At 40.3% G+C, this 22,991-nt stretch overlaps 1 protein-coding gene across 2 annotated transcripts in view; it reads left to right on the forward strand.

The window, feature by feature from the left end:
- MDM2 (MDM2 proto-oncogene) overlaps positions 1–22,726 on the forward strand; it is a 46,180-nt gene extending 23,454 nt beyond the window's left edge. For both annotated transcript variants that reach the window (XM_010337290.3, XM_003926552.4), the window contains exons 9-11: positions 2,442–2,597; positions 3,282–3,359; positions 15,706–22,726. In XM_010337290.3, the coding sequence (XP_010335592.1) occupies positions 2,442–2,597; positions 3,282–3,359; positions 15,706–16,281 (810 nt within the window). In that variant the 3' untranslated portion in view covers positions 16,282–22,726. The remainder of the gene's footprint in view (positions 1–2,441; positions 2,598–3,281; positions 3,360–15,705) is intronic.
- The last annotated feature ends 265 nt before the right edge of the window (positions 22,727–22,991 follow it).

Consider the following 22,991-nt stretch of genomic DNA (forward strand, 5'->3'; position numbering starts at 1 on the left):
AAACTTTCTGCAAAGAGCCAGATAGTTAATTATTTGGCCTCTGCAGGGCCATGTTTTCTGTCACAGCTACTCAGCCCCACTCTTGTAATGCAGGAGCATCCATAGACAACAAGTAAACACATGGGCATGGCTGTGCTCAAACTTTATTAATACAAATGGATGGGTGATGGGCCACAGGTGCAGACCCCTATCACGGAGTATGTTTTCTGAGACTTAATGTTTCTTGTGATTTACCCACTTATTCTAAAATTAGGGCACTAAGGACTTTAGTTAGTTGAAGTATTTGGTTTGTTGGGTTACTTTGTTAGAGATGTTAATTGTATCCTAACTTGACTTATGATTCTAACCTGATTGTCAGCAGAGCCCTTGTTAGGAATTAGAGCTGAAGCTTGATTAATGTTGTTTTTACTACTCTTTCCTAACATGACTCTACAAAAGTCTTTTGACCTCAGAGGCCATCAATAATATACTTTGTTTCTGTTTTTAGAACTGACATAGATATGGAAGTCATTTAATCTAAACTCCTTTTCTAGATGAAGTAGCTATAGCCTTTAGAAGTTAAATGATCTGGGCTGGATGCAGTGGCTCATGGCTGTAATCCCAGTACTTTGGGAGGCTGAGGTGGCAATCACTGTGGAGGTCAGAAGTTCAAGACTAGCCCAGCCAACATGGTGAAACCCCATCTCCACCAAAAATATAAAAATTAGCCTGGTGTGGTGGTGGATGCCTGTAATCTCAGCTGCTTGGGAGGCTGAGGCAGGAGAATCGCTTGAACCCCGGAGGTGGAGGTTGCAGTGAGACTGGATTGCTCCATTGCATTCCAGCTTGGGCAACAGAGTAAGACTGTCTCAAGAAAACAAAAAAAAAAAAAAGTGAATTGATGTACTTAAGAGTTAAATTAGCTACATAGTGGCATGTGTAGAATAAGTCATATCTTGACTGCCAGACTTTTTCCAGCCGTAGCCTTCTACTTAATGTATGCTCCTACCCTTAGCCACTGACAGCAAATATGGGCCTCAAGGTCTATTAGATTCTTATGCTATTTGTTGAAGTCCTGAAACGAGGAATCAAATGAGCAGCTACAGATTTTTTTTTTTAATTGTCTAAAGACTCTTTAAAGGAAATTTCAAAGTTTATTAGAAAAACATAAGTATCTGTGACTCCAGACTATTTTTTTTTTTTTTTTTTTTTTTGAGACGGAGTTTCACTCTTGTTACCCAGGCTGGAGTGCAATGATGCGTTTGCGATCTCAGCTCACCACAACCTCTGCCTCCTGGGTTTAGGCAATTCTCCTGCCTCAGCCTCCTGAGTAGCTGGGATTACAGGCACACGCCACCATGCCCAGCTAATGTTTTGTATTTTTAGTAGAGATGGGGTTTCACCATGTTGACCAGTATGGTCTCGATCTGTTGACCTCATGATCCACCCATCTTGTCCTCCCAAAGTGCTGGGATTATAGGCGTGAGCCACCGCGCCCGGCCGACTCAGAGACATTTTTCTAAGAAAAAGAAAAAACCATAAGTATCTTGTGTCTTGTTACTTGCATTCTACCGATATGGACATGTAAAGATAAGTAAGACAGGTCTTCTCTCAAAAGTATATATAATTCAGATGAGAAACATGCCTACAAAATTATGTTTTGCATAATTTAGGTGTGAGACTATGTAATTCAGTATTCTACAAGTAGCAAGGTTAATTAAAGGTGGAAGAGGGCCAGGCAAGGTGGCTCACGCCTGTAATCCCAGCACTTTGGGAGGCCGAGGTGGGCAGATCACGAGGTCAAGAGATTGAGACCATCCTCGTCAACATAGTGAAACTCTGTCTTTACTAAAAATACAAAAACTAGCTGGGTGTCATGGCACTTGCCTATAGTCCTAGCTATGCAGGAGGCTGAGGCAGTAGAATTGCCTGAACCTGGGAGGCGGAGGTTGTGGTGAGCCAAGATCGCACCATTGCACTCTAGCCTGGGCAAAAAGAGCAAAACTCCATCTCAAAAAAAAAAAGAGGTGGAAGAGCCTTTTCAGTTATGATATTGACAAAGGCCTAGTCAAGGAAAGATGAATAGGATTTTGAAAGTGTGAAATTATTCTAGTGAGGGGGAAGGTGTGGAAGTTGAAATGCCAAGATTAGTTGAGGAAGCATCTAGATCTGGTGGGATTGTCCATATTTGGTGAGAGAGGAGAGATGTCTAGTTGAAAACAGATGATGTTAATATAGTCACACTGTCTGTACCTTCAGTGCCAAGAGGCTTTGGGTTTTTTCCCTTTATGCAGTGGAGTTTTACACAGGGAAAATAATATAGAAGTAACCTTGAAACTTTAATCTAGTGTCAGTGTGCAGGATGCATCTGAGGAGGAAATAGAGTCATAGGAATGAGTTAGGAGACTTACAGAGGCCAAGAGGTGATGTTTATTAAGTTACATATTTTTTTCTTATTTTAGGATCTGGATGCTGGTGTAAGTGAACATTCAAGTGATTGGTTGGATCAGGATTCAGTTTCAGATCAGTTTAGTGTAGAATTTGAAGTTGAATCTCTCGACTCAGAAGATTATAGCCTTAGTGAAGAAGGACAAGAACTCTCAGATGAAGATGATGAGGTAGTATTTCAACTCCCCCCAATTATGTTGGAAAATTAAATATTTTCTATGCTCATTGACTTTGAGAATGAAATCATAATGTATTCAGATTCCACTTGAAATCTTAGCCTCTTGATTTGTTCACACTAACGTATTAGTTTGTGGACTTGAGGATTTCATAGTTGTTCATAATTTGATTTATATTCTTATGTTGCTGGTAATGTCAAGAAGTCAGTAGGCCTCAATGAACATGCTTATTATAACCATCTCTTCACTTTAAAAAATATTTAATTCAATTATTGTTTTAATATTAGCTTGCCTTTTGTCAAAGTAAAACATACATACAGTTAAAGTCAAATAGTACCCTCAGAGATCTGTTTCCCAGAAGTGGCTGCCTTCAGCATTTCTAGCCATTTTCCTGTTGTTTAATATCTCCATATTATTTATTTATAAAATTAAACCACTGAGCTGAACGTTTTGTTTTATTCATCCTAAACATCCTTTGTATTGACTTTTCCCATTGTGGGTGAGAATTTCTCTCTCCTCCATTTTTTCCCCCTTTATGCTCACTCACTGTATTTGATGTCATCTTAGACTTTCTCATATATTGTAGTACATGCTATTTGTTTAGGACTTACTGCTAGGAAGTCTTCTGGTAGAAGGAAAAAGGGTGATGAATTGATGCTAACGAATTTGTTTTATTAGGTATATCGAGTTACTGTGTATCAGGCAGGGGAGAGTGATACAGATTCATTTGAAGAAGATCCTGAAATTTCCTTAGCTGTAAGTATATATCGACTTTTTTAAGAAATCAAAAAATTACATTAAGGTCTAGATGAGGAAAATATGTCTATCTTACTTTGTGAAATGAGCTGATTTTTATAAAGTTAAAATGTAAAGTCTGAATAAAGCAAAATTTGCTTTTATTTGTTGTGATGAAACTAATAGCTATAATTTTTATTTTTAGGTGGTGGAATTTGAACTTTGTTTTTTTTTGTTTGTTTGTTTTGTTTTTTGAAACAGGGTCTTACTTTGTCTCCCAGGCTGGAGTGTAGTGGTGTAATCTTGATATACTGCAGCTTCCACCTCCCAGGCTCAAGTGATTCTTGTGCCTCATTCTCCAGAGTAGCTGGGATTATAAGTGTGCACCATTACACCCCACTAATTTCTGTATTTTTAGTAGAGACTGGGTTTCACCATGTTGCCTAGGCTGGTCTCATCCTGGCTGAGGCTTGAGAGTGGGCAGATCACTCTGAGAGATCACTTGAGAGCAATCCACCCACCGTGGCCTCCTAAAATGTGTGATTACAGGCATGAGCCACTGCACCCAGCTGAATTTGTACTTTTTGATGTTATTTTGGAAAATTTCAATTATCTTCAGTATACTCATCACCCAATAACACTTACCAACATTTTGCCAATCTTGTCAAATGTAAAGTTTTTTAAAAATTGAAATAGGGTCCTGCTCTGTCATCTAGGCTGGAATGCAGTGATGTGATCACGGCTTAAGGCAGCCTCCACCTTCCAGGCTCAAGTGATCTCCCACCTCAACCTCCCGAGTAGGTGGGAGTATAGGTGCATGCCACCACACCCAGCTGATTTGTATTTTTTTACAGAGATGTCACCATATTGCCCAGGAAGGTTTTGAACTCTTGGGCTCCAGTGATCCGCCTGCTTCAGTCTCCCAAAGTGCCAGAATTACAGGCATAAGCCACCACACCCAGCCAAATGTAAACATTTTTATTATTGATTTTTATTATAGAATGTGGTAGGTTTTGCCATTTTTGTTCTTAATATTGCCTTTATTATAGTTGAATAGGAAATGCATTTTTTTAGTTATCAACAGTTACTAATTATCCAAATGTAAAAAAGATGAAAATGTTTCCAAAATTTTTATTGTAGTAGAAAATAATTTAAATAGTTGAATCATTTGATGTCAAGTTGTGTAAAATATTTTAGACTTTATTTTTTTAATCTAAGACCCACTAAAATTATTTTAGGTATTGATCTTGCAATGTATTAGACTTTTTGATGCCCTTTTACTCCCATATTGCAAGACCTTTTTCATTGGTTTTATGAGCTGTGAAAATCCCTTTCTATAACTTGAAAAAACCAATGTTGAAGAATAAATAGTCTCTATCTTTATTACTCCTCTTGTAGCAGGAGCAGCCGTGGGAAAGGATTTTTTGGACACTGAATGCAGGAGGAAGGAATGTATTACAACTGGGAGCTTTTGCAGCATATTCACTTAACAGCAAAATTTGTTTAACAAAGGGAGGTTCAGCTTTTATATAGGCTTATACTTTAGATGCTACACGTGGAAGAATTTTAAGTTTATAGTGAAAAGATTTTTGTTTACAGTTTTAGGAATTACATATGAAAGGGTTTCAGTTCACAGTTTTAGGAATTACATATGAAAGGGTTTTAGTTCACAATTTCAGGAATTACATATGAAAGGGTTTTAGTTCACAGTTTTAGGAATTACATATGAAAGGGTTCTGGTTCACAGTTTCAGGAATTACATATGAAAGGGTTCCGGTTTACAGTTTTAGGACTTAGATGTGAAAAGGTTTCTGTTTACAGTTTTAGGAATTACATATGAAAGGGTTTTGGTTTGCAGTTTCAGGACTTACATGTGAAAAGGTTTTCACAGTTTTAGGAATTACATATGAAAGGGTTTCAGTTCACAGTTTTAGGAATTACATATGAAAGGGTTTTAGTTCACAGTTTTAGGAATTACATATGAAAGGGTTTCAGTTCACAGTTTCAGGAATTACATATGAAAGGGTTTTAGTTTACAGTTTCAGGACTTACATATGAAAGGGTTTCAGTTCACAGTTTCAGGAATTACATATGAAAGGGTTTTAGTTTACAGTTTCAGGACTTACATATGAAAGGGTTTCAGTTCACAGTTTTAGGAATTACATATGAAAGGGTTTTAGTTCACAGTTTTAGGAATTACATATGAAAGGGTTTCAGTTCACAGTTTCAGGAATTACATATGAAAGGGTTTTAGTTTACAGTTTCAGGACTTACATATGAAAGGGTTTCAGTTCACAGTTTCAGGAATTAGGTATGAAAGGGTTCTGGTTTACAGTTTTAGGACTTACATGTGAAAAGGTTTCTGTTTACAGTTTTAGGAATTACATATGAAAGGGTTTTGGTTTACAGTTTTAGGACTTACATGTGAAAAGGTTTTTGGTTTGATTTTGTTTTAAGCAAAAATAGTGATTAAGTAAAAATCGTGCTTTTTGAAGTTTCTCCAAAGCTTAGCCTGTTGTTTCTAGGAAGAAGATTTAGGAGGTGCCAGCTGTCCTGCTCTCTCTTCTATTGAGATGCGCGATGGATGTGACAGAGGGGGAGGGAATCCTAAATGCCTGGGTCTCCCTCCTCATCCCCCGCCTTGAGACTCTCACTATTTTATAATATTAGTGAGAGGTCTTACTTTTATTTTTACTTTTTAGATTTTCTGAAGAAACCGACCGATAATGTTTTATATAATACACTTGTGATGTCATTTTTTGGCTAACTACAGTAGTGATGAAGCCTTTAATTAATCTGAAGGAACAGGGAGAGTAGACAAGGGAGCATCAAACAAACACTTATTATTATTATAACACTTATAATGTGAGGGTTTTGAATCCTCCTAAGGATGAGAACTAACCTTTAAATAAGGACTTAGGGTTAAAAATCTGTGCTACACTTGTACAGGCACGTGTGCCAGTTTGGTTATGTCTCACACAATATTTTCTACTGCTTGCCCCTGGTCATCTATGTGCAGACAGCAGTTGGTTAGATTGAATTTGTCACAGACTCCTTTTTTCGGCTGCTAGCAAATAATCTAGGGCTAGCTGGTTTTGATAAACTGCATTTTTTATTTGGGTTTTTTATTGGGCTAAGAGGGACAGAGCTTTGCCTGTTTTATTAGTGAGTGTTTTCAAAACAGCCTGCAACCGGATGATCTGGTTGAGTATGTAAATAGGGGTCCGGTCTCCTCATGAGCCATTTTTGGCTCATGTGGCCAGCTTATAATACTTAGTAATTTTTTTGCTCTTGTTACCCAGGCTGGAGTGCAATGGCGTGATCTCGGCTCACCGCAGCCTCCGCCTCCTGAGTTCAGGCAATTCTGTCTCAGCCTCCTGAGTAGCTGGGATTACAGGCACGCGCTACCGTGCCCAGCTAATTTTTTGTATTTTTAGTAGAGACGGGGTTTCACCATGTTGACCAGGATGGTCTCGATCTCTTGACCTCGTGATCCACCCGCCTCGGCCTCCCAAAGTGCTGGGATTACAGGCGTGAGCCACTGCACCCGGCCCAATACTTAGTAATTTTTTTTGGTGGCTACTTATTATTTGTTTAATTCCTTATTTTTAGTTATTTTTTCTCCTTAGCGGAGTAGACTGGATACCTTAATAGCTTACCGGTTTTAACAGATAACAGGAAGAAAGAGGGCTTAATGACGCCTATGACACAGCTACCTGTCTACCTGTTAGGCAGTTGTATGTATGCATACCCTACGTCTACAAATTTAGTATAACCCGGGTGGGGCTGTTTAATTTTTTCGGTACTTAGGATGATTTTAAGCATTCTGCAATTTTGGAAATTTTAGGAGGGGGTTCTTCTTTGTATAATTTGAGCTCTACCAGGTTACTGGGCCTATGGTTTTATTATACAATTGCTGCCTTAAGCAGCTAAGCTTTCTTACTGGAATAGTGAAGCTTGCTCCCTCTCTGGCTAAACAGTATTGTTTAATAATTGAGACTTTTAAAACGTAGAAACTGTTGGTTCTAACTCCTTGAACAGAGGTCAGATCTGGGACAGGGTCAGAAGGTAATAACTTACGGGCTTCCCATGGCCACCTGTTACCTATGATCATTCTTTTACATACATAGCAAGAAGTGACGTTGAGGGAATGGGTTACATTTTTAACCAGTTGGAGGAACAAGTTTTTCGTCTTTCTTGGAAGCTCTGGTATTGGTTTATTTAATATATTATAAAAGTGTTGGTACACTGGCTGGGCTGAGAGTTTTTGGACTTTTTCTTGAATTTGGATACTAACTTCAGGGTCACGTCTCTTTCTATTAATTTCTAGCACTACACTTTCCCCTTTTTTAAATTTGGGGTCTTGGGGGTTTGTGATGATTAATTTTACTGGGTTACAATGTCTTGCGATACAGGGGACATTACGTTCTGAAGTGGTGTCTCTCTTTTTTACAAGGCGAACAGGATTAGTTTTATTATTATTTTTAAGTGGCTTAGGTGACACAGGACTAATAGGTGCAGTTATAGCACTAGCAGGTTTTTTTGGCAGAGATATTTATGCTCTGTTGCATACCTTTTTTCTACCCGAGGGAACTACAGCCCCTGGCACTGGAAGGATAGGTATTGATGGCTGCACAGGCATTAAACTTTTAGATTGACTTGTTTTGGGCTTCTTTTTTCTTCTGTCCTGGCTATTAATTTAGTAGGGCTATTTTATCGCCTTGTTAGGAATCTAATTTGAAAAGTTGTATGTATAGGGGGCTCTGATGGGTTGTAACATACATTAGGCTGTTTATTCCCTGGTCTACATATTTTATACTGAGTTCTATTGTATAAACACGTTCTTTTTTGTGTCCCTGTGCACTTATAATAACTGTAAAACAAAAGAATGGCAGTGACTTTTTTTTTTTTTGAGATGGAGTTTCGCTCTTGTTACCCAGGCTGGAGTGCAATGGTGCGATCTCGGCTCACCGCAACTTCCGCCTCCTGAGTTCAGCCAATTCTCCTGCCTCGGCCTCCTGAGTAGCTGGGATTACAGGCACGCCCAGCTAATTTTTTGTATTTTTAGTAAAGACGGGGTTTCACCATGTTGACCAGGATGGTCTTGATCTCTTGACCTCGTGATCCACCTGCCTCGGCCTCCCAAAGTGCTGGGATTACAGGCTTGAGCCACTGCTCCCGGCCCGGCAGTGACATTTTGCCCTACTTTTGTAACCTGGTAGACACATTGAGAGCATTTTAAAAAAATTAATGTCCCTGCTGTACAAGTTCAAATATTAAGAACAGCAAGTCTTACGATGAATTTCCTTATGCTTTGGCTGTGCGTAGACCAGCCAACTTCTGGGATGTGGCTGGAGCAGAGCTTGTTGTCTTTTTTAAGGTGATTTTGCAGTCCTTGCCTTGGTCTAAGTCTCAGGCGTTGCTGGTTTTTACACGGCTGTGGTGGATTTAGGCTGGGCGTTTCTTTACCTTTACAGCTGTGGGATTTGTCAGGATTAGGTCTGAGGTCTTTTCTATTGTGGCTTTAGAGCAGGTGTCCCCAAACTGCGGCCCCTTGAGGCCATTTGTCCGGCCCCCCTGCTGCACTTCAGGAAGGGGCACCTCTTTCATTGGTGGTCAGTGAGAGGAGCACAGTATGTGGCGGCCCTCCAGCGGTCTGAGGGACAGTGAACTGGCCCTCTGTGTAAAAAGTTTGGGGACGCCTGCTTTAGAGGGACTGTACTTCTGTCCTTTATTGACACATGATTACTTAGTGAGAAAGGGTGAACTAGGGAGAAAAAGGCTTACAGAACATTTGTTATTTACTCAGATTGAAGTATCTTAAGTGATTCTTTTTAGGGCTAGTAACTAGCATCTTAATCTCTCCTTACTCCCAAGGAGTTCTTAGTAGTGCTTAGAGTAGGGGAGGGGGCCTATGGTATAAGACTTTATAGGGGAATATCTTCTTTTTTCTAGAGGGGGTGCTTTTAATTTTGAATAACACCAAGGGAAGTGCCTGCACTTACTTTAATCTTGTTTTTTGACACACTTTTTTAAAGCTGTGTTTTGATTTTTTTACTTTTTTGGAACTTTGGGGTCGGTAGGCAGCATGCAGTTTCTAGGTGATATCCAGGGCCGTTGCTGTTTTTTGAACTAAATTTTTACAAATGCTGGTTCGTTGTCTGATTTGATGCGCAGTGGCAGTCTAAACTTAGGGATAAGATCTTGAAGCAGCACACAGATTACTTTATGGGCCTTTTTAGTCCTACCTAGAGTATGTGCACACTAGGACTAACAAATACTTCTGTTTTCTACACTTGAACATTTTAGTAAAGTCTACCTGGAGATTTTTAAACAGAGCTGCTCTGTAAGCTTGAATGCCAGGGAGAATAGTTGGGACCCTGCCTTACGTTGTGTTGCTGACATGTAATGAATGCATTGCTGTGCTCCAGTTTTAGTTGAGGCCGATAATAAGTGGTCTTACGTATGGCTTGTACAACTACTGCATATGTGCAGACTTTGGTATTTGGCAGGCTTACTAATGAGGTTTTTTGGTATTTATTAGAGTCGCCGCTGTGTGGGCTGCTTTGATATCTAAATTTTTTTTAGAGTTGAGGCTAGAATTTTTGATTGCTATTTTTTTTTCCATTTTTTTTTTTCTTTTTGACAGCATGAAGAGGCTGTGTTAAAATTGGCTAACTTTAAAGCTAGGGCTAACAGAAGTTTTACTTTTAGCTTTTGCTCTACTTAAAGGGTTTTTTTTTTTGTTTTGTTTTGTTACTGTGTAAGGGTTTGGCTAGTACTGCAAAGTCTGGAAATTTACAATTTACAAAACTCACTGCTTCTAGGAGCTTTCTTGCTTTTTAGTTTCAGGTTCTGTGACTTTGCAAGCGGCTTGCTTTCTCTCTGCTTTTAGGCTGCGTTCGCTTTTTTAGATGGCAAGCCTTAGATATTGCATTTGCTTTTTGGCAAATTAGGGCTTTTTTTTTTTTGAGACAGAGTTTCGCTCCCGTTACCCAGGCTAGAGTGCAATGGCACGATCTCGGCTCACCGCAACCTCCGCCTCCTGGGTTCAGGCAATTCTCCTGCCTCAGCCTCCTCAGTAGCTGGGATTACAGGCATGCGCCACCATGCCCAGCTAATTTTTTGTATTTTTGGTAGAGACGGGGTTTCACCATGTTGACCAGGATGGTCTCGATCTCTTGACCTCCTGATCCACCCACCTCGGCCTCCCAAAGTGCTGGGATTACAGGCTTGAGCCACCGCGCCCGGCTCGGGCTTTTTTTTTAGACCCTTTATACTTACAGTCCTTCAGGTGCTAAGTAAGGCATTTGTTTGCGCACCTGACTGCAGTGGGGTGTTCTAATAGAAGGTTATTATCATACGGAAGCAGCATGCAAGCAAGAAGCTTTTGGAGGATGGTCACAGGCTGATGCCTCCCCAACGATGATGAGAGAGCTTCTGAGCCCTTGGGAAGCTGGGTTTAAGTGCATTGAGTGGTTACACCTGCTTCTGGGTTTTTTCCATTGAAATGCAAATAGTTTTTGACCCTCCAAGTCCAGTTTAATGCTAAGGAGGTATTCTTTAAGTCTACTTAAGTGAACTAACTATCCAATGCTGGCAATAATTCTAACTGCGTGTATAAGTTGGGTGCAAAGCCACGCAAACCCTGCACTGGCCTGGGCGATAATATCAGTTCTTTGCTTTTGGCTAGGAAGTTTCTACCCTTTTTCCTAAGGGACAGTGAGAGCCTGGATGACTCCTGACTGAGGCAGTTTTAGCCGCAGGTAGTTTCTTTTGTTGAGTGGGAAATGGGATAGTGACCCTTGATTTGCACATCAGGTTTTGCCGGAGAAGGGGGGCAGGGGCAATTTATTAAGTACAAGAAAGTCTGTTCTTTTAATACCTTAATAAATTTAACAACACTGGCCTTGTTCCTTTTCATGGGGGGTTACAGGGCTGTTGTCTGGACTATGGGCTCTTTGGGGACATATGAGTTTAGCCCCCATCTTTTTTAGTTCAGTGGCCTTTTTATTAGATTGAGCTGAGCCCCTTTATGCTTATTTGGATCTTTTTGCTTAGGATCGACCTGTTCCCTCAGTTAACTGTGGACGTATTTTTTTCTTTTCTAGTGTCCTCTTTTTTAACAGAATGCACACTGATTGCATTGCAGGCCTGGGCAGACAGACTGGTGGAGTTTCCAGGAACCCCCGCTTTTTTATACTTTTGGGGGTTCTGGTAATCTGCAGGAACATGCTCTTTCAGCCAATTAGAAGTGGCTTGGAGTATTCTTTGCCTTTTGTCTGTGTTAAAAAAGATGCATAAGCAGCTGATGGTAATCGGCGCAAATGGGGTTATAAGTCTGAATAATAGTTTGCAGTGGATCAATTAGAACTTGGGGTTTCTCGGTATAAGATGGGTTGTTTTTAATTGATAAGATTAGCTGAGGTGAACGGCAGGTATGTGAAAACACGCCTTTTTACCATGTGGCTGTTCTCATCCACTCCTGTGTACCTTTGCTCTCTTTTTTTTTTTTTTGAGACAGAGTTTCGCTCTTGTTACCCAGGCTGGAGTGCAATGGCGCGATCTCGGCTCACCGCAACCTCCGCCTCCTGGGCTCAGGCAATTCTCCTGCCTCAGCCTCCTGAGTAGCTGGGATTACAGGCACGCGCCACCATGCCCAGCTAATTTTTTGTATTTTTTTTTTTTTTTTTTTTTTTGAGACGGGGTTTCGCTTTTGTTACCCAGGCTGGAGTGCAATGGCACGATCTCGGCTCACCGCAACCTCCGCCCCCTGGGTTCAAGCAATTCTCCTGCCTCAGCCTCCCTAGTAGCTGGGACTACAGGCATGCGCCACCATGCCCAGCTAATTTTTGTATCTTTAGTAGAGACGGGGTTTCACCATGTTGACCAGGATGGTCTCGATCTCTTGACCTCGTGATCCACCCGCCTCGGCCTCCCAAAGTGCTGGGATTACAGGCTTGAGCCACCGCGCCCGGCCAATTTTTTGTATTTTTAATAGAGACGGGGTTTCACCATGTTGACCAGGATGGTCTCGATCTCTTAACCTCGTGATCCACCCGCCTTGGCCTCCCAAAGTGCTGGGATTACAAGCTTGAGCCACCACACCTGGCCCCTTTGCTCTCTTAAAGGCATCTGTACCCCGGCCTTGGGTCTCAGATGAGCTGCTAGAGGGGGAGTTCCCTCTTGGAAGTGAGCAGCAATGGACGGAGTTTTTCCACTTTTTTTTTTTTTTTTGTCTGCTTTGGAGGATTTTAGGGGTGTGCAGCTCTGGTAGGGATGCTGAAGCCTCTGGCTTAGGGGCAGGGAGTCCTTGAGGAGGAGGAGGAGGAGGAGGCATTATTGACAAAAACTTCTGCCACTGGGTCTACCAAAACTTTGGGAGTTGTCTCTGCCACTGAATCTGCCTAGAACTTGAGATTCCGTGTTTCTCAGTGGCGAGGGGGATGGTGATTTCTAGCAGTCTGTCCTTTGACTACTGAAACAGTTGCTACTTGCTCTTTTAGCTACTTCGGAGGGTTTAACACTAACTGCAACTACCAGTCTATGTATGGAAATTGATCGAGGTGTTTTAGCTCGCTGTATATAACCTTATGCTTTACTTTGGCGACAAGGGACTTGTCTAGGGTCCTCTTTGGGGGCTAACTTACCTTAAGTGCTGACCAATTTTCCTTGCATAAAACCTTTAATTTTTTTTGGTGTTATAGTTACTTTATATTTCCTACTAAATCCCTTTTTGAAATTTTTCAGCATGGTTTTTAAAGGGGTGGGCTTGCTATGGGAGTGACCCATATTAACACTTCAAAGAAACAATTTTTACAGCTAGGAGAATGCTAGTTTACTTACAGCAGTTTTTGTTCCTGCTTAGCAAGACGCAGCACAGAGCACTTTCTGATTTACATTTACTTTAATTTTTTTACAATCGCTTAGAGGCTTTTTCACTTAAGCCTTCTGTGGCTGTCTTTAATTTTTACAAATTGCTTGACGCATGAGGCTTTTCTTAATGGGCTTGATACTTTTTACAACCGATGGGTCTGGTTGGACACATCTATACACACAGACACACATTTAATTGCTCTCCTTCTAATTCAAAACCGTAAGCAAAAGCTTCCAAGGTTACAGAGAGCTACTTTCCAACGTGCCAATTTGGCACCCGTGGGTGATCAGGGCACGCTTCTACCCAAAATGGGGTGGGCTACTTTCCCGGGTTTAATTTTCTTTTACGAATACACACATCTGATTGCTCTTCCTCCAATTTAAAACTATAAGCAGAAGCTTCCAAGGTTACTGTAAACTTAAAATTCTTCTACGTGTACCATCTAAAGTATAAGCCTATATAAAGGCTGAACCTCCCTTTGTTAAACAAGTTTTGCTGTTAAGCATATATGCCGCAAAAGCCCCTAACATGCCAATTGGGCACCCGTGGGTGATCAGGCTTCGCCTCCACCCAAAATGGGGTGGGCTACTTTTCCAGGTTCAATTTTACTAAATTTAATGTCTAGACTTCCTCAAATGTTCATTTTTTCTCGGTGTTCAGCCACTGGGTGGATCCGCACTGCAGGGCTTCCTGGTTCCACTCTAGCCAGGCTTTTCCGCCGGGCAGATACTTGCCCAGGAGCGCTGTTAGGATGCGTTGCCCCAGTGAGCAGGAGTCCCCCCTGCAGGGATGCTCCATAGGTCTAGGCAAACTACTTAAGAGACTCTTTCCCACCGACTGCTATCCAAGACTCGCTTCCCTGCCAACGCACCAAAAATGTAGCAGGAGCGGCCACGGGAAAGGATCTCTTGGACACTGAATGCAGGAGGAAGGAATGTATCACATCTGGGAGTTTTGCGGCATATGTGCTTAACAGCAAAACTTGTTTAACAAGGGGAGATCCAGCCTTTATATAGGCTTATACTTTAGATGCTACATGTGGAAGAATTTTAAGTTTATAGTTTTAGGACTTACATGTGGAAAGGTTTTTGTTTACAGTTTTAGGAATTACATATGAAAGGGTTTCAGTTTACAGTTTTAGGAATTACATATGAAAGGGTTGGTTCACAGTTTTAGGACTTAACATGTGAAAAGGTTTCTGTTTACAGTTTTGGGAATTACATATGAAAGGGTTTTGGTTTACAGTTTTAGGACTTAACATGTGAAAAGGTTTTTGGTTTGATTTTGTTTTAAGTAAAAATAGTGCTTTTTGAAGTTTCTCCAAGGCTTAGCCTGTTGTTTTTAGGAAGAAGATTTAGGAGGTGCCAGCTGTCCTGCTCTCTCTTCTATTGAGATGTACAATGGATGTGACAGAAGGGGAGGGAATCCTAAATGCCTGAGTCTCACTCCTCACTCTCTTATGTCATTTGTGAGGCATAACTTGTGAGGTTTTCACTTGTAAAATGTCCTCAGGCAAGAACCATGCTTCAGTTAAGGGAAGAAAGTAGGTTATGTAAAAAAGCTGGGGATGTGGGAGAGTTTGTTATCCAAATTGCATGGTGGAAAGGTTTGCATGCTAAAACTGAGAAAAGAAAGAACCATTGAGCAGTTACAGAGATGAGAACACAGGAAAGGCTAGACAAGTAAAGGGCATACGTTATGGTTAGTGACCAAGGATGATAGGTTTTAGCGGCAATACTCGCTGTGAAAATGTTTTAGCATTTCTCTTGTGGTTGGAGTTAGGGAATACTCAGTTGAGCCATGGTTTTAGAGCACGTCTAAGGTAGTTCCAGTCACTGGTGGATTAGGAAGTCTTTCTCTAGGAGGCAGGTTTCATCCAGATTAATTGGATCGATTCTAGAAAGTGTCAAGGGTTGAGCCTTTAAGGGAGTGAGGATAGGCTGCATTACAGAGTCAAAGATCCCGTATACTTGCTTCAACTAAAGGAAACAACTGTAATTGTATCCTGAAACAGATAACTTTATAGGTCCATGATTAATATCACAGTGAATACATTTTTAGTTTAGAATTTTTCAGGTTGGTATGGGTGAAAAAAATTGGTGTGCATACTCTCTAGGAGATACTGTTACCTATTGACTTAAAAAAACATCTATTTTGTGTGTAATTGAGACATATAACATGACGTTTTGACACACATGTTAATAGTGAAATCATTATAGTCAAGCAAATTAATGTAATTCATTATCTTGAATAGTTACCTTTCTTGTGTGTATGGCAAAAATATAAAAAATCTACTCTCAGTAAATATCCAGTATACCAATATATTACTAACTATAGTCTTCATGCTGTACATGGTGACTGTATTATATGAAACACTGAATATTGAGCTGTGTGGTATATTTTACCTTAGACATAGCAAAGTTGCTAGAATTCCTGTGAGTAGTAGTTAAAGGGTTACAGAAACTGACTGTGTGTCTTATTTCATTGAAGGACTATTGGAAATGCACTTCATGCAATGAAATGAATCCCCCGCTTCCGTCACATTGTAACAGATGTTGGGCCCTTCGTGAGAATTGGCTTCCTGAAGATAAAGGGAAAGATAAAGGGGAAATCTCTGAGAAAGCCAAACTGGAAAACTCAACACAAGCTGAAGAGGGCTTTGATGTTCCTGATTGTAAAAAAATTACAGTGAATGATTCCAAAGAGTCATGTGTTGAGGAAAATGAAGATAAAATTACACAAGCCTCACAGTCACAAGAAAGTGAGGACTATTCTCAGCCGTCAACTTCTAGTAGCATTATTTATAGCAGCCAAGAAGATGCGAAAGAGTCTGAAAGGGAAGAAACACAAGACAAAGAAGAAAGTATGGAATCTAGTTTGCCCCTTAATGCCATTGAACCTTGTGTGATTTGTCAAGGTCGACCTAAAAATGGTTGCATTGTCCATGGCAAAACAGGACATCTTATGGCCTGCTTTACATGTGCAAAGAAGCTAAAGAAAAGGAATAAGCCCTGCCCAGTATGTAGACAACCAATTCAAATGATTGTGCTAACTTATTTCCCCTAGTTGCCCTGTGTATAAGAGAACTATATTTCTACATAATTAACCCTAAGGATTCAGACAGCATGAAATTTATTTACATATATCAAAGTGAGAAATTGCCTCAGTCCATATGGATTTCTTCTCTTTAGTATAATTTACCTACTTTGGTAGTGAAATAGTAAATACTTACTTTGAAGAAAATTTCATTCTGTGTCTATTTTGTATTTGGGTTTTAACATAATTTGAATTGAATAGCTCATTCTTTACCACAACCCCAAATTTTAAATAATTTCTACTCTGTCTTAAATGAGAATTATCTATTTTTTAAAATATATGTATATGACATTTAAATGTAACTTATTTAGTACCTTTCATGTAAAGGGAAATTGGTGGAAAGACTTAGTTTTTTGTTTTTTCTCTTTGCTTTTTTTTGAGACAGAGTCTCACTCGGTTGCCCAAGCTGGAGTGCAGTGGCACAGTCTTGCAGTCTCCACCTTCTCAGTTTAAGCAGTCTCCTGCCTCAGTTTCCAGAGCAGCTAGGATTACAGGCACGAGCCACAACACCATCTGATTTTTTTGTATTTTTAGTAGAGACAGGATTTCACCATGTTGACAGCGTGGTCTTTAACTCCTAAACTCAAGTGATCCACCCCCCTCAGTCTCCTAAAATGCTGAGATTATAGGTGTAAGGCACTGTACCCGGCCCCAAATTTTAGGTATTCTTAAACCTTCTGATCTTTAGTTTCTCTCTCCAAAATACTCTTTCTAGTTTAAAAAAAAAATTGGCTCTTATATTTGGTGCTATGTAAATAAAAATGGGTTACTTTTTTTTTTCTTTTTTTTTGTTTTTGCAGTAGAGACAGGGTCTCCTTATATTGTCCAGGCTGGTCTTGAGCTCCTGGACTCGAGGGATCCTCCTGGCTTGGCATCCAGAAGTGCTAGGTAGGATTATAGGCGTAAGCTACCCCACGTGGCTGTAAAAATGTACTTCTTATTCTCCAGCCTCTTTTGTATAAACAACTGAAGTAAGGGATGCGTGGGTAATGATGCTACCAGTGAAAACAGCTACCATTTACCCATAAGACAAAACTTTCTAAAGCCTCCTGAGTAAAATGTGGAATTGTCTTGGGAGTCTAACCTATTTTATCAAGCCTAACCTTTCACACAAAAGCCTAACCTTTTAACACAAAAATATCTTTTCGGGATTTAATGGAACCTGTTGTTTCCCCTAAGTTGAAAAACAGCTGTAGGACACTTCAGGTCCCTTCCTGGGCTGGATTACTTGGTGCCCAGCCTAGGCTTCAGACTTTTGCTTAAGGCCAGTTTCAGAAACCCGTGAATTCAGAAGGGTTAATTCAGAAATTTGATGAACGGAATTGTTTAACAACTAACTGGAAAGATTGCAAGTTTTTTTCTGAATTATCCAGAAATGATGCATCCTTTTCCTTCAAGAATGACAAGGTCAGAATGTGGAATTCCAAGATACCTCTAGACTCTAGCTCCATGTTTGGTCAGTGGAGGCCCGTGTGAGCTCAGCATGTGTACTGAGAAGTGTTACGTCTTTTAGAGCCAATCTACCCTGCTCAAATCACGGTGTTCATCTGCAGCTACTGCACGGTGTTCAGATTGTGTGAATCCAAATGTCATAAAAACTTTAGAAGTGCAATTCTTGAAAGGGTAGGTGGACTAAAGCATTCAGTAGAGCAACTGATAATAATAAGCTTACAGTGGATAATTCATTTGAATTTGAAAAATATAGAAATGAACCTGTCAAATACCAGCAAGAACTGAAGAATAAAATTACTGATGCAGTGAAGACAGATGCAAAGATCAAACAATTGCAGACTAAATTTATAAGGAACAAATTGAAGAAAAAGGACTACAGAAAGTTCAGGACATCAAAGAAGTCAGGCAAAACTCATCTTGACCCCTCTTGCAGGCAAAGGAAAGCAGCTGGAACAAAAGATGATACAACCGTTACAACAGGATGCAGGCATGGAAGAGGTTTCCTAAAAATCTTATCTGTAACTACTAATATATTTACATGTGAAAATCTCTTTTGGAGACTTAAAACCTCTAAATTATTATTATTTTTTTGAGCCAGTCTTGCTCTATTGCCAGGTGCCAGTCGAGTGCAGTGGCGCAATCTTGGCTCACTGCAACCTCCGCCTTCTGAGTTCAAATGATTCTCCTGCCTCAGCCTCCCAAGCAGCTGGGACTACAGGTGTGTGCCACTGTGCCCAGCTTATTTTCTTTGTATTTTATTAGAGACGGGGTTTCACCATCTTGGCCAGGATGGTCTTGATCTCTTGACCTCGTGATCTGCCCGCCTCGGCCTCCCAAAGTGCTGAGATTACAGGCATGAGCCACTGCACCCAGCCTGATTTATTTTTTATATAAGGTCACTCAAATGAAAGGTGATTAAAAAATCACCTACATTGCTATCTATAAAATATCAGATAATAGGGATATTAGATTGCATTTCATTATTAACTCTTCACTGATAGATATGTTTATGTAAGTCATGAAAATTCTGTTTGTAAATGCAGAAGTGAAATGACAAAATGGTTATGCCATTTGGTTAGTGATACTAGGCAACATTTATATAATAACTAATGACAAAATTTAAAAATTTATAAGGCCAGGCGCGGTGGCTCACGCCTGTAATCCCAGCACTTTGGGAGGCCGAGGCGGGTGGATCATGAGGTCAAGAGATCGAGACCATCCTGGTCAACATGGTGAAACCCCGTCTCTACTAAAAATACAAAAAATTAGCTGGGCATGGTGGCGCGTGCCTGTAATTCCAGCTACTCAGGAGGCTGAGGCAGGAGAATTGCCTGAACCCAGGAGGCGGAGGTTGCGGTGAGCCGAGATGGCACCATTGCACTCCAGCCTGGGTAACAAGAGCAAAACTCCGTCTCCAAAAAAAAAAAAAAAAAAAAAAAATTTATAGCTAGTGATAGACATAAAATTTCCTTAGCAGTAAAAATGCCCTTTATTGTTATAGAAGGGAGGATATAAGGAACCAACAGTTTGTATGAAAATAGCTCAAATAATATATTTTGAGTTTAATATTTCTTGTTTTGGTTTATTAGCATTTTAGAACAAAACAGCCTTATGTGATGAAGCCTAGTTTGCTGGACTGTTTTGACCTGGTTTAACTCTTCTGACAGATAGTTGGGAAGGAGAGCTGAATAACCTTTGTCTGAAACGATGCTATATAATTTCTGCTTTGGCAAATACTCAGTTCTAACTTGTGATTCCTGGTAGAACAAGCTTTGTATTTCAAGTCTAGCAGTGATCTAGAAGGAGATGTATCTCAGTGCCTTTTAAAATTTGTTGTGTGGTTTTCTTTAAAAAAGCCACACAATAATTTTGGAAAACAATGTATGGGTAGAACATCTGTCTAGTATTTGTACATAAAACCACTTTTTTTTGAGACACAGTCTTGCTCTGTTGCCAGGCTCCAGGCTAGAATGCAGTGGCGTGATCTCAGCTCACTGCAACCTCTGCCTCCTGGGTTCAAGCAGTTCTCCTGCCTCAGCCTCCCGAGTAGCTGGGACTACAGATGTGTGCCACCACGCCCAGCTAATTTTTATATTTTAGTAGAGATGGGGTTTCACTCTGTTGGCTAGGATGGTCTCGATCGCTTGACCTTGTGATCTGCTCATCTTGGCCTCCCAAAGTGCTGGGATTACAGGTGTGAGCCACCGCGCCCAGCCTAGAAAACAACTTTTAATGGGTACAGAGATTAATTAGGAGGAATAAGTTCTGATGTCCTATTGCACAGTAGGGTGACTATAATTATTGAACGTTCTTGCTACAAATCAATGATAAATGTTTGAGTTGATAGGTGTGCTAATTGCACTGATTTGATCTATACACATTGTACCTGAAACAGTACATGCGCCATAAATATTTACAATTATGTATCAGTTTAAAATTTTATAAAACATTTGTAATGTAAAAAGTATCAAACTGTGTAGATTAACTTCTTGATTTGTATTTAAATATGAATCTTAAGCAAAATAGTGAAAATAACTATCTGGTTTAGTGTTTTTCCCCGTATGTGATTTATATATACTTACAATACAATCAACTGAACTGTAAGCTTAGAATAGGCCGCAGGGATAATTTTGCACAGCAGTTTTACTAATGGTACATTGTTAGATTGTTGCTTAAAAAGAAACCCACACATTGACATATGAAACCAATGGCCAAAGGGATTAGTACTTTACCTGGAGTTCCTCAAAGCCTTATTTGAAGTTGAACCAAGTAGAATCTGTTTTTTTTTCCTGAGGAGTGTAGCATAAATGTGATTATAAACAAAGTACACATAAGATATATGTATGCAATGACTGCTATTTATACAAAATTTAAATCTGCAACATGTTTATGGGTTATTAAAATTATCTAAATTCTTAGGTTCTGTATAGTACACATGTATTGATTTACAAATAAATGATTTATTAAGTGATTAAGAGTTGTTTTAAGAATGTGATTATTTGATCTTAAACAATTTTTTAATGAGTTAAAATGGAAATTGTTTGAATATCATATATTTGGGTAACAAAAGGCACAAGTCTGAATGTTTCTGGAATGGCTATGCCTGCCCACTTTAGAAATAGAAATATCACTGTGCAGCTTGAAGCAGATAGGAGCCTCCAGTGAGAGCAACTTGACAGAATGATGTTCCAAGTTAGTAGGAGTAAGAAAGGATTTGTTCACCCTGTCTTCACTTAGGTCACATGGCAAGCTGGCCTAAGTGATCGTGAATAGTCTATATAGCATATAGCTGGGACAAGGAGAGGAGTTTGGGCTAGCCACCCTGCCACTTGTCAGCATGAAAAGCCTGATTATAATTGCCTATTTACCTGTCTGCCTCGTCTTTGAAAGTTCCACAAAGCTGGGAACCTCTTGATTGTGATACACAAATGTAAGTGCTCAGTAAGAATTTACTAAATGAAAGCATTGAGACCTGAGTCTTGAAAGCTGGCTTTGGCTGGGCGCAGTGGCTCATAATTCTAGCACTTTGGGTGGCTGAGGTGGGCGAATCAACTCCGAGGTCTGGAGTTTGAGATCAGCCTGACCAGCATGGTGGAACCACCCCTCTACTTAAAATACAAAAATTAGCCAGGCATGGTGGCATGCACCCGTAATCCCAGCTACTCAGCAGGCTGAGGCAGGAGAACCACTTGAACCAGGGAGGTAGAGATTGCAGTGAGCCAAGATCACACCACTGCTTGGGCGGCAGAGTGAGACTGTCTCAAAAATAACGAAAACCATACCAAAAACAATAACGAAAGCTGGCTTTGGCTGGGAGCGGTGGCTCACACCTGTAATCCTAGCACTTTGGGAGGCCGAGGCGGATGGATCACAAGGTCAGGAGATTGAGATCATTCTGCCTAACACAGTGAAAACCCGTCTCTACTAAAACCACAAAAAATTAGCCAGGTGTGGTGGCAGACGCCTGTAGTCCCCACTATTCAGGAGGCTGAGGCAGGAGAATCACTTGAACCTGGGAGGTAGAGGTTGCAGTGAGCCAATATTGCGCCTCTGCACTCCAGTCTGGATAACAGAGCGAGACTCCTCCATCTCAGAAAGCTAGCTCTGAAGTAGAAGCTTGTGGGCCCCTAAGCCAGAGGCAGGTAGCTTTTGCCATCATATAATTAAGATTTTAAAAATCCTTAATAAAGGTTTTATTTATTTATCGAGATGGAGTCTTTCTCGGTGGCCCAGGCTGGAGTGCAGTGGCGTGATCTTTGCTTACTGCAACCTCCGCCTCCTGGGTTCAAGTGATTCTCCTGTCTCAGCCTCCCGAGTAGCTGGGATTACAGGACCCCGTCACCATATCCGGCTAATTTTTGTTTTTCTGGCATAGATAGAGGCTTCACCTGTTGGCCATGCTGGTCTCAAACTCCTGACCTCGAGTGATGTGCCCTCCTTGGCCTTCCAAAGTGCTGGGCTTACAGGCATGAGCCACTGCGTCTGGCCAATTTAAGGGTTTTAAAGATAATTGGTGTGTAGGTAGGTCTACGGCTTATGATGGTAACCAGAAGTTGTTAATGGCATTGTGAAAAGTTTGTAGTTGACCTTTATGGTTGAATGCTGCATTACATTTTGATTTGATATTTACAAAAAAATATTTCTTCAGCTTAAAAATTGTTTAAAAGTTTGTGATCATATTGTCTATCATGTAGCCAGCTTTCAGTTATATATAATAGGGACTTCGTGACATTTACAAATAATACTTTGAGATAGATATCTGAAAGTACCAGCACATGAAAGGTGTTCAGAAGTAACAAATTGTAAAATGAACTAACAAAGGCAACAGAAAATAAGAGCCCTAAAGCAAGCAGATGGGAGGCATGTTCAATAATTTGCTCATAATGCATCTGAAATGATTGCTGTACTTAAATATTGTTAGAGTAATAGGATTTTGAATAAAAACCATAACTGATTGCCTTTAGATGTGGAGTGGTACTGAAACATACTTGAATTCCTATTGCTTTCCTTTAAAGCTCTCATGTAAAGACTTAAAAATCCATGGGATTTACCTCTCATCTGTTTCAATCCTACAATCCCACATCTCTGCTGTCTTCAGAATGCTACAACTTAGTTGTCCAGCCAACAGCTTGAAGCCAATTTATCAAAATAGCATCTTTCCTAATTCCAAGATTTTACGTTTGTTTGTTTTATTTTGAGATGGGGTCTTGGTCTGTCAACCAGGCTGG

The sequence above is a fragment of the Saimiri boliviensis genome, chromosome 7 (assembly GCF_048565385.1).
Source record: "Saimiri boliviensis isolate mSaiBol1 chromosome 7, mSaiBol1.pri, whole genome shotgun sequence".
Lineage (NCBI taxonomy): Eukaryota > Metazoa > Chordata > Mammalia > Primates > Cebidae > Saimiri > Saimiri boliviensis.